General features: G+C 33.1%; 1 protein-coding gene across 1 annotated transcript; it reads left to right on the top strand.

The window, feature by feature from the left end:
• The first annotated feature begins 8 nt into the window (after positions 1–8).
• LOC106143696 (aspartate aminotransferase, mitochondrial) lies at positions 9–9,679 on the top strand. The gene is made up of 9 exons (XM_060945846.1): positions 9–276; positions 1,365–1,521; positions 1,803–1,946; positions 3,342–3,548; positions 5,338–5,433; positions 5,788–5,938; positions 8,439–8,613; positions 8,923–9,073; positions 9,371–9,679. Exons 1-9 carry the CDS (start codon positions 182–184, stop codon positions 9,491–9,493), a joined length of 1,299 nt encoding a protein of 432 aa, XP_060801829.1. The 5' UTR covers positions 9–181; the 3' UTR covers positions 9,494–9,679.
• Positions 9,680–11,277: the final 1,598 nt, after the last annotated feature.

Genomic DNA, 11,277 nt, shown 5'->3' with positions numbered 1-11,277 from the left:
CAGTCAGTTCAGTTGTTCAGTAACAGTAGGTACCGATTTATATAGTCAGTTCACTCGTCAGTCAGCAGTTAATAATAAGTGCGCATTGCAGTGAAGAAGGCTCGAGATATAAAATAAATTGTTGTAAATTAGGTATCTTGTGTAAACTTTTCTCCGTGTTTCTCAAGTACTTCTCATCAGGATGGCCCAGTCTATGAAAAAATTGGCTTGTCAAGTGCTTAACAAAACGAATAATGTAGAAGTAATTCTGAATTCAACTGCTCTAAGAGCGAACAGGTAAAGAAAGCTTATACCGGCATTTACGTAATATTCTGCAGAGGTTAGTTGTTATTTACTTGCAATGTGAAATAAATTACAAAGAACTCTAAAACGCGGTTATTTGGTTGCCTTACGCATCCGATACTTAAATCAGTGTTACGGTTATTTTCAGTAAGAACCAGATGATAATTCGTATTAGTAGGTATGTACCTACCAGACAGCTGCTGTAGCACAGTACGATTCTTGATAGACTTCAATGTTTTACTATGCACTGATTAATAAAATACTATTAATTGTTAATATCCTTTTAATTTTTTCCAAGGCCTCGTGTCTTACCAAATTTTATCAAAATTAATTCAATAGCAGTGTCCACACTATGATATGGTCCATATTAGTTTTTAAGCATATAAATAACTTTTTATTCTATTATTTTCAACAGAAATGTGGAAAAATGTGTGGGATGATTATTAATTTTGCAGTGGATCACTAACTCAACTCCAACTCAAATGAATTATCTACCAAAAACAGTTTGTTGTAAGATTTTTTTAAGTAGGTACTATTTGGTTAGTACACATGTAAATTTTGTGTTATAAATTTATATTTTATATTCATTGTTTAAAATTGTTGGATATTTAGTAAGTGTCTCTGTAATCTTTAACACTTCAATACTTCTCTTATATAGCAGTCATCCAAGTTGGTATTTGAACAGAGTTATAGTTTGGAAATTCTCATTAATATTTCAGTAGATAAAAATATTGTACTAAGGTAACAATTTAGAGTAACAGTTTATCTAATCAGATTCTTATTAGAATATATAATATTGTTTTACCAGTAACACACTAGTCATTGCTTGCATTATGTACAGAATTTTTAATATCTAGAAATTTGCATATTTGGATAAAAGATAATTGAAGGGACAGAAATTTTGCACATTCTCACAACTGGATATGTTACCAAGATTTCTTTTACATACATATAATCTTGTTTATTTTTCTTGCGTTGAAAATGGAGCCAACAGTTTGGAAATGACCAAAATATTCATCTGTATGTCTCAAAGATGGAATTGAGATTCAAATAATGACATTAATTTTTTTTCTTATCAATAGTCACTGGTGGAGCAATGTACAGATGGGTCCTCCAGATGTTATCCTTGGTATCACAGAGGCTTACAAAAGGGACACGGATCCCAAGAAGGTCAATCTTGGTGTAGGAGCCTATAGAGATGATGACGGCAAACCATTTGTACTGCCTTCAGTTAAAAAAGTATGTCTTTGTACATATTTAGAGTTATTCATACATATCAAGTCTTTCTTTGTTTCCCTTAGAAGGAGTACTTTCTTCTCTCTCTCACTTTCTTATCTGATTATAGCAACTAATTGCATTCTAATATATTTGCTTAAAAGCTCTGTGGCTGCTAAAGCCTATATGTATAATTAATTTTATTTTCATGTATATATAAATGTGTAATATAATTTACTACCTACACTCAGTCTACTACTAGTTGTTCTTTTGTTTTGTTTCTAATTTAATATTTTATTTTGTAGGCTGAAGAAATTCTTCATCAGAAAGGCCTGAACCATGAATATGCTCCGATTGCTGGAGAAACCGCATACACTGATCTCGTAGCCCAGCTTGCATTTGGGGAAAATTCACAAGTTCTCAAAGATAAAACAAATTGTACTGTCCAGGTATGTCTTTATTGTGAATACTCTGTTATTTCAGGCACGACCTCCACATGCCACATTCATAGGGAACTTTGGTTCCGATGATGTGGAGTTGGAACTTGTAGTCTCCATGGAAATTTCGTTGGCACGATTTAGCATACTCTCAATTATTAGGTAAACAATCTTGTGAGAAATATTTGTTCCTGAATATGGTCAAAGTATTTCTTTGCCTTAGTCGCCTTTACAATATCCGCGGGAAAAATTTGGTGGTGATTTCGTGCAAGATCACACAGAAGACTTACCCATCTGTGACATCAAAGAAAAAGTTTCTTATTACTTGTTTACTTAATAAAATATTTTAATCTGCTTTTGTTTGAGCAATTTGTCAAGGGTCCCCATATACGAAGAATTTCACATCAAAATAGAATTATTATAACCGTTTTAGAAAATGCGTCTGTCCGTTGTATTATATCACTCCATTTTTTGTAACGTGTATTTTAATTCGACCTTGACTTTGTTGATTGGCATTTACCTCGCGAGTTGCGGTAGAAATGCATACTCTCGTCATAATGATGTTTACTTGACAACTAATTGTGCAAGGTCTAATGATGCACTGTTTATCAATTACTATCATGTAACTAATTAACTACTAAAATCGTAACATAAGCATCATTGATCATCTGCAGACACTTGTAATAGCGCTTTTGTATTTTGTTTGTTACACAACAAACAAGTTGTTTAGTTGTTTCAAAGCTATACCAAATTATTACCCTTGGTTTACCAAATACTACAGACAAAATACGATAGTTGAAAAAAATGTTTTAATGAACTGACTGCAGAAAAATAATGGCTCAATTAATGCCTTGCCTTAGTGAATTTTAAGAATGGAAGTCTTCAATTTGAATATTTGTTATGCAATTTACACATTAGCAAAAACAATTTAATGATAAATTATCAATTATATTTATATTCGCATTTCACATTCTCTCCTGGCCTTAATATCAGTCACATCTTCAGCTCTTTGTAAAGGAGTCCAGGGTGCGTCTTTACACCATGATCACTAACTGTACGAAAAAAAAATTTACAATGAAAAAACTACATTGGCTTAAACAAATGACATCCTGTTCTGCAAATAATGCATGTCCGTTTGGTTTTAATGATCATTGTCGTAATCACGCAATTAATTGATGCAAATTTTGCAAAATAATTTCTTCTTATGTCGTTTTTTTTATTAGTCTTAGGCAGGGGCTTCGCTCCTGAGTAGGTATTTTCAGAAATTAAAATAGCCGATTTTACTCCTGAATTTCTAATATAGGTACTTTGACAAATATCGACGAAATAAGTTCAATCGTTTTGAGTTTATTAGTAAATGGATACGGACTTTTTGAGATCCGCGTAAACATTAAATCCTATTTACAGACGTTATCCGGAACCGGGGCGCTCCGTCTCGGGCTCGAGTTTGTCACGAAGCACTACGCCAAGAACAAGGAGATATGGCTACCTACCCCCACGTGGGGCAACCACCCACAGATCTGCAACACCCTGGGTCTGTCCCACAAGAAATACCGCTACTACGACCCTAACACACACGGGTTCGATGTCAAGGGCGCTATTGAAGATATCAGCGTAAGTTTAATTATTTTTTTTTTCCTTTTTGCTAATTAAAATATCTTTCTATTTGACAGTGGTTCCGAGCTTAATGTTTATCTACTAGGAGTTTATTTTTGTAACATTAAATACTTCTAGATACCTATATTTCATTCTTCTATCTGTAGTCACGGTAACATTGTCACCCCACTGAAGAGGAGCTCGGGGTATTCCCTTAACTATGTATGTAACATTAAATACTTACTTGTCAAGTAATAAAGGCATATTATTAGAAGAAACCATTAAGACAAAAGATTTAAAGCATATTTTTAGGTGAAATATGACAAAGACCAATTTGTAAAAGTGCCCTTTAAAAGTAATCTTACTTAACCTTGCTCTATGTTCTTTTATGATACTCTTGCGTTATCTACATACTTACTTTTCTATAAATATTGCATACTGATTTTATCAAGGCTATGGATCTGATAATATTGTGTTTGGAGTGTATTTGTACATGTGATTTCTATATTTATTGGATATTTTTTGAAGTTTTATCATCCACCATATCCATCCATTAAAAAAAAATACATTACATACATACATTAAAAAAAAAGTGTACAATTAATTCTGTCATACCTATAGATAGGTTCTATTCTAAAGTGCCCGAAACCACACGGCAAAGAGTCTTGAACCTTAATATTTACTTGAAAGGGGTATCGTAACATATGTTGTAAAAGTTGGGCATAATATATAACATGGATAAACAATCTTCATATTGCACAATAAAACAATTGATTTCACGCGTCGACTGCGTGTTGTCGATAGTGGTGAATCGTCAATGGTGTGACGTCAATAAACTATTTTTCTTTAATATTTTGTAAAAACAACTAGGACAAAACAAAAGTTCAAGAACTCGTGTTCCATTGGTGTTTTTGGTATTCAAGCAGACACATTTCCACGCGTTACAAAAACAAACCTGTAAATAATTTATAGAACAAAAGTGGGAGTCGCTCCTTGAAATAAAACTAAGTATTTATTCGTCTTCATCGCGCTCAGCGGTTTTATAGAAGTTGTATTCCGCCACAGTATAACATCCACCTCTTTCATGGACTTTTCGTAGAAGACGATTAACTAGTAAATAGTTCATATAAAAATCACAATTCAAAAATTTTACCACATCTTTTTACAGCATGGTATATAATATATATGATCTGAATAAATGTGACTTTAAATGATTTAAAGCAAATCCTGAGTATGAAATTTCTATTTTTGCCTGAAGTCGATACAAATAGACATAACGCGCGTTACCTTTTACCTAGATTACATTGATTAAGTAGGTACCTACATAATAATTTCAAATTACTTCATAAGAAACCAAAATAGTTTTCGCGACCGCGCGCATAACTAAGAGGTCCCGATAAAATCCCCTTATCTGTTACTATACCTATTACATACATTACCGGTTCAATCCAGTTCTTATCAATGGACCATAATCATGTTTTCATTTTATACATAAACAGAGAATAAATAGGCGCTTGTTCCTAATGTGTTACATCATCTGAAGGAACTGTTGAGAAGGAAAAAGCGCATGAGTAAAACGAAATTTAAAATAAAAAGAAAATACCACTCAAAATGTGAGCTCGGTTTTTACCTACTGAATATGTCAAAATAAAATAAAAAAAAGGCAATGTTTGTTATAGTCAGACTTGTGTTAAAAGATACTGCAAATTTAATATATTCCTTTGCAATCGCGCATAATTTTAACGAAATATAATACTATTGGTTAAATTCAGCATATTTTGTTTAAATATTTATTTTTATTTTTCAGAAAATCCCCGAAGGATCAATAATCTTGTTACATGCGTGTGCGCACAATCCCACCGGCGTGGACCCCAAGCCCGCCGACTGGGCGCAACTTTCTGGTGTATGTATATATTTTTAAGAGTTTCTATATCCATCTATTAGATCCATAATAGAAGAAGCCAATTTATAGGTCCTTCCAGCTACATTTATGATAGGTAAACTAGATTATGCGCGGGGTTTCGCTCCCGTGGTAATTTACAGAAAAAAAAATATGTAAGCAAAGTTATTCTTAAAGGTATATAATATGCTGTGTACCAAATTTCATCAAAATCAGTTAATTAGTTTTTGAATTTATTCATTACAAAAATACAAATAATGCATTTTTTCCCCTTTATTATTAGTGTGGATCTTTAAAACCAACCATTATTACTTGTAATTCTTTTGTGACAAAACTTTTACATATTTATCCGTCCAGGTCATCAAAGAGAAGAAGCTGTTCCCATTCTTCGACATGGCGTACCAGGGCTTCGCGACCGGCGACGTGGACAACGACGCCGCGGCCGTGCGCCTGTTCGTCAAAGAGGGACACCAGGTCATGCTGGCACAGAGTTTTGCCAAGAATATGGGTGAGATTTCAGAATTTGATGACTTTGAATGCAAATCTACATAATACTAAGGGTCAACGACCTGTAGATTCACAACTCCGCTGAAAACACATCGTAATTAAACAAATTTGATCGTTCGAAAATGAATCTTAATGTACTATAATAAAACACACAATCATTAAATATAAAGCTCTCTTTATTGTAAAGGAGCAGAGTTTTACATTTTTCCACCCAAGTTTTTCTCTGACAAGAAAAGAGCTCACTCTATTTTTGGGGCATCTTTTTCATTTATTTATGTAAACTTTATTGCACCTAAATGTATTATAGTTGGACTTAATGCCATAGCGCATTCTCTACCAGTCGAACCTAGTAGACCCAACTAAGATTTATCCTGGTAACGGGGGTTTTTTTTTATTTTACGATTCTCCTTGCTAGTCTTAGTCGATTAACTTGAAGTTTTCGCGTTTCTCCTCGCAATGCACGGCGAGGGTCGCCCTTTTTAACAAAACAATTTGGTCCTCCTTTAAGAAGCTTTTGATTCAATCTTAATAGATCGTGTTTTTTTTTATGTTCCCAATAATTTGGAACAAAATATTATTTCCAAGGTCATGAACTATTACAACCATAAAATATGTTATCACTATCAGTCACGCGATGTTAGGTAATAACAAAATAGGTATAAGTATTGCGTTGCGATGAGATAAGAGTAATCTTATGTTTAGATATTATCAATTGATACCCCCTATCGGGACTGTTGGCTAAACTTGTGAAAGACTTAAGATTCTTCTTGGTAAATATGTATTTAAAATCCACACTATAATTAAAATATATTTTTTGTGCTTTTGTATGTTTGTGCATAAACGCATGCATAAACTCAAAAACTACTGGAGTAATAAAGAGTAGACCTTCGGTAATGTTATAGGCTTCTTTTTTAGGCATTTCCCACAAGAGCGAAATCCCGCGCAAAATCTAGTATGTAGTAAAATAAATACATAATATCATCTAATATAAATAATAATACGTAAAAAAATGTGTAGAAAATATTAACGTTATACATTTATTGGTATTAATTAATTATTAGAAGTTAAACTAATTTAACTCATCTAAGCTATACGAGTAGTACGTGTACGTCGAACGAAAAACGTTTATTTTAGGTATAGTAATAATTTCGCAAGTAATTTTAACAATTAATAATTATAAAAGTAATAATTAAAAAATAAGTACGGCAAAAAAGAAAAAGAAATAAATACCTTAAATCGGAACTGAACATTCAAAGACATTTTAAATTAAGCAGTAAAGTTGGTGACAACTTTACAAGACAAGACAAAAAATATTATTTACAAATTTGTTATTGTGATACATAGTTACAGTTATCTTGACTCGTGGGTCGCTAACCTTGCTGATGAATAGTTACTTGTTTTTACTTAGGGCGTCATGTTCGAGGACATGTTAAATTTGAACTTAAGTTTATTGAAAATTTTCAATTTTTTTTCTTCTTAATCCTTAAGTTTTCCTTAATCCCAACTAATGTTAAAAATGCGCAAGTAAGTTTATTTGTTTTTTTTTACTGTTGTTTACTGAACCAATCTTAAAATATTGTGTAGGTAATTAACAGTCAAAACTATAGTGGCCGTGGAATTCTTTATTTCATATCAAAAATAATATGTTTAATTTCTACATAATCTGCCAAACTACAATACAGTTTGTCGGAAGCAGCTCTCGTAGATCTGTCTTCCCCGCAAGAAACATAGACGTCACTATATGTACATATGTATGCTACATATTATATAAACTCGACTAAGTAGTTAAAACTAATACACTAGGTCAGTAGTTTAGAAGTATTATTATTGTTGTACGGTAGTTACCTACAGTAATAACCATAAAAATAAATCCAATGTTCGAAATTCTGTAGTAATAACGCAGTTTGAGTTTATAAAGGTAGGCAACCGATTGAGATTATATTGATAAATTTACGGGACGGGCCTTATCGCAACAATAACTTTGTACAGCAATAATATAGTTCCCAAATGTAGTGCAATGAGTATTTGATAAATTGGTTGATAGAGCTAATTATTAATCGATAGATTGAGCTGCAACAATCGGCCATTTTATTCTCTCCCCTTTATACTTTGTACGGTAGATAGAACAAACAGCTTAAAAATACACATAGGCGACGTTCAGCTGTAAGGCTTAATGGTAGAATTGAGATTCAAATAGTAACAAATTCCTAGGTCATCGCCGAAAAGAAAAATCCCAAGTTTATTAGTATTCCCCAAAGTCGCCTTTTACGTCATTCATGAGATAGATTTAGATTGGTCCTATTCTTAAGTGCAACCACACGGCACTTCTTGGTTTCTTCATTGAAATCGTTTGAATTTAGTAGTTTTCGTGATTCTAATTTGTAAAAAAAAAAGGTGGTAAAAACGATTATAGTTCAATCATTAGCTCTAAGGAAGCCATACCATAATTTATCTTAATAAATAATAATCAGGCAAATTTTTATTTTTTAATTTTTCATCAGGCTTATACGGCGAGCGTGCTGGAGCCTTGACGTTCCTCTGTGGGGACCCAGAGAGTGCTGCCAAAGTGATGTCTCAGGCCAAGATCATGGTCAGGACTATGTACTCCAACCCACCGTTATACGGCGCCCGCCTTGTCACAGAGATCCTGTCCAACCCGCAACTCAAGAAACAATGGTGAGTGCTTTTAGGAGGAGTCACATGATAATATTTATTATTTGAGATTTCACTATTTAATTTATAAGTCCCATTGGTGAGATAGGACAAGGGTACTGAATCTGCCGTAAGCTACGCTACTTTTTTTTTATGAAATAGGTATTTAGATCCTAAACCGGCGAGCTTAAATAAATAATTTGTTGATTTTGATCGTAACTGCCTCTTGCGATTTACTCGTTATTAAACTCGTTATATAAAATAGAGGAATTTAAACTCATTAGGCCAAATCCCGAAAAAATGTAGTTATCACTTTGGAACTCCTATTTTCAGGTTGGGTGACGTGAAACTAATGGCCGACCGCATCATCTCCATGAGGAAGCAACTCCGCGCAGGAATCGAGGGCGCCGGCAACAAACAAAATTGGCAACATATCACCGACCAGATCGGAATGTTCTGCTTCACCGGACTGAAGCCTGACCAGGTAAAATAGATTTCACTTCATGTATCCCTCTATATGCGGATTATATGTTAGGAGGCTAAAGATAGCACTCACATTTCGTGCAATAAAATTGAGGAAGCAGCTGAGAGATTGGAGTGTTTGTTACTAGCGAATAAAGGTTCTTGTGCTACAAACTTGCACTAAGTGAGCTGTGATGTAGATGAAGCGAAAGAAGTATGTAGGGATTGTAGGAAGAAAGAAGTAGTCTGCCTACCCCTCTTGGAATGAGGCGTATTTTTTCTTTATGTATGTAATAACCGTTCTAACAACTCTTTCCAGGTTGAGAGGCTTACCAAGGACTTCCACATCTACCTGACGAAAGATGGCCGCATCTCAGTCGCCGGCATTTCTTCAAAGAATGTGAACTACGTCGCAGAAGCCATGCACAAAGTCACCTCCTAGACTACATATCAAATTCTGCTGCCATACACAATGACGACACAAATCACGAATCAACGCTACGGTATAGCACAGTATTTATTTTTTAACTCTTTATCATAATGTATGTTACATATAAATCTTATATATCATGTTAAGAATAAATGTCGTCGATCTTTTTTTTTAAATAAATTTATATTTTTGTTTTTACTTAGGTGTTTTCGTTTATACAGTTTATCCAGGGTATATGAAACAAAGTGATATGATTAAACTTTTATTGTTAAAATAAGTAGATAAAATAAACTTGATGCCAAAACACAGAAATTGTATTAACATGTTTCAGTGATCTACGACGGTACTATGCGTATGCGACATATTTACAGCAGACAAACAAATTACCTTAACTTCTAGTTAAAAACGGATGCAGGTCAATCGTTAACATTGCTTATTATAATAAAATTTAATTTGTATATAATTAAATACAAGTGTATAATGTCCTTTGAGGACGGCTTACAAATAATGGGAACACATTTCTCCACGAGGCGTGTCGTGGTAACAATTTAACCGTATTCACCTGCATCGACATCAAAAATCGATGTAAATCAATAACATTAGACTAAACTAATTCAGTTTATTGTAGGTACAGCTACCGTGAGCTTAGCTTGCCATTGTTACTGGCGACAGAAATCAACTTTTTGTTTGAAAAAAAATAAGAGGGCAGTGCATCTACCCGCATTCCAGCCGCTAGCGACCGTAGCAAACCAATACTCATAAGGATTGATACACACCAAAAATGCGTTTTATACAATTTTATTAAAGAAATTATTATACAAAATATACTAATATACGACGACAGTTCTCATTGATATTTCAATAAAAATAGTTATAATATATGTACATTTTCAAATAGAATTACACATGGCACTATTCTCTTCATTCCTTTTAAAGCAAGAAATATGTACCATTGAAACTCGTTATTTTCATACGATATGCTAGGATTACCGTGCACATAATGAGATTTCAGGTTTAAATTTATTTGGTCACGGCCAACATTTGACATAAGTGACATGACATACACGGCTTTTCTTTTCAAATAAAATACGACACGTTCCTAAACACTTGGTCACGAAATTTAATAAAATTTGTTATTGTTTGAGATCGCTATTTCAGAATTTGAAAATTAAATTACAGTGGTTTGCACAGAAAAAGAGTAAAGTATATTTTTACTAGAATTGTCTGTATACGACTTAAATATATTTTTACTAAAATTGTCTGTAGGTAGCTTCGAACATTGCACTTGGTGAAGCAAAATGATTTTAGCAAGTACCGTTAAAACTAAAATACAATGAATCTCTTGTTTTTCTGTGATAACTCAAAAACAAATCTAAATTAATTTTGTACTTTTTTATAGATATTAATCAGATCAAGTTAAATTATTTCGTATGAATAATTTTAAAACTGGATTAGTGTCTTGGTATTTATGTACTTACTATGAATTTTGGTATACAACCTATTAGGCAGATGTATTAAAATTACTTTTCTGCGCCAAATGTAAGTTCACTTGCTTTAATGAGCATTGCAATTTTCAATGTACAATTTCCAAAACTTAAATGCTCCACCACCTTGACATTATCTAATATTGCAATCTATGAGAACAAGATATATCAATAAATAATAAAAAGATTGGCTACGTCATATATAGATAAATAATTCAAACATTAACTAAATATAAACACAACAGTTGAGCATTACGGATAACTATGGAGGCGTCCATACTATTGTTTCTAGATTACATGTATGTATGTAAA

This window comes from Amyelois transitella, chromosome 2 (genome assembly GCF_032362555.1).
Source record: "Amyelois transitella isolate CPQ chromosome 2, ilAmyTran1.1, whole genome shotgun sequence".
NCBI lineage: Eukaryota > Metazoa > Arthropoda > Insecta > Lepidoptera > Pyralidae > Amyelois > Amyelois transitella.
Note: the sequence above shows the minus strand (reverse complement) of the source record. Positions and strands in the feature narration are given on the sequence as shown.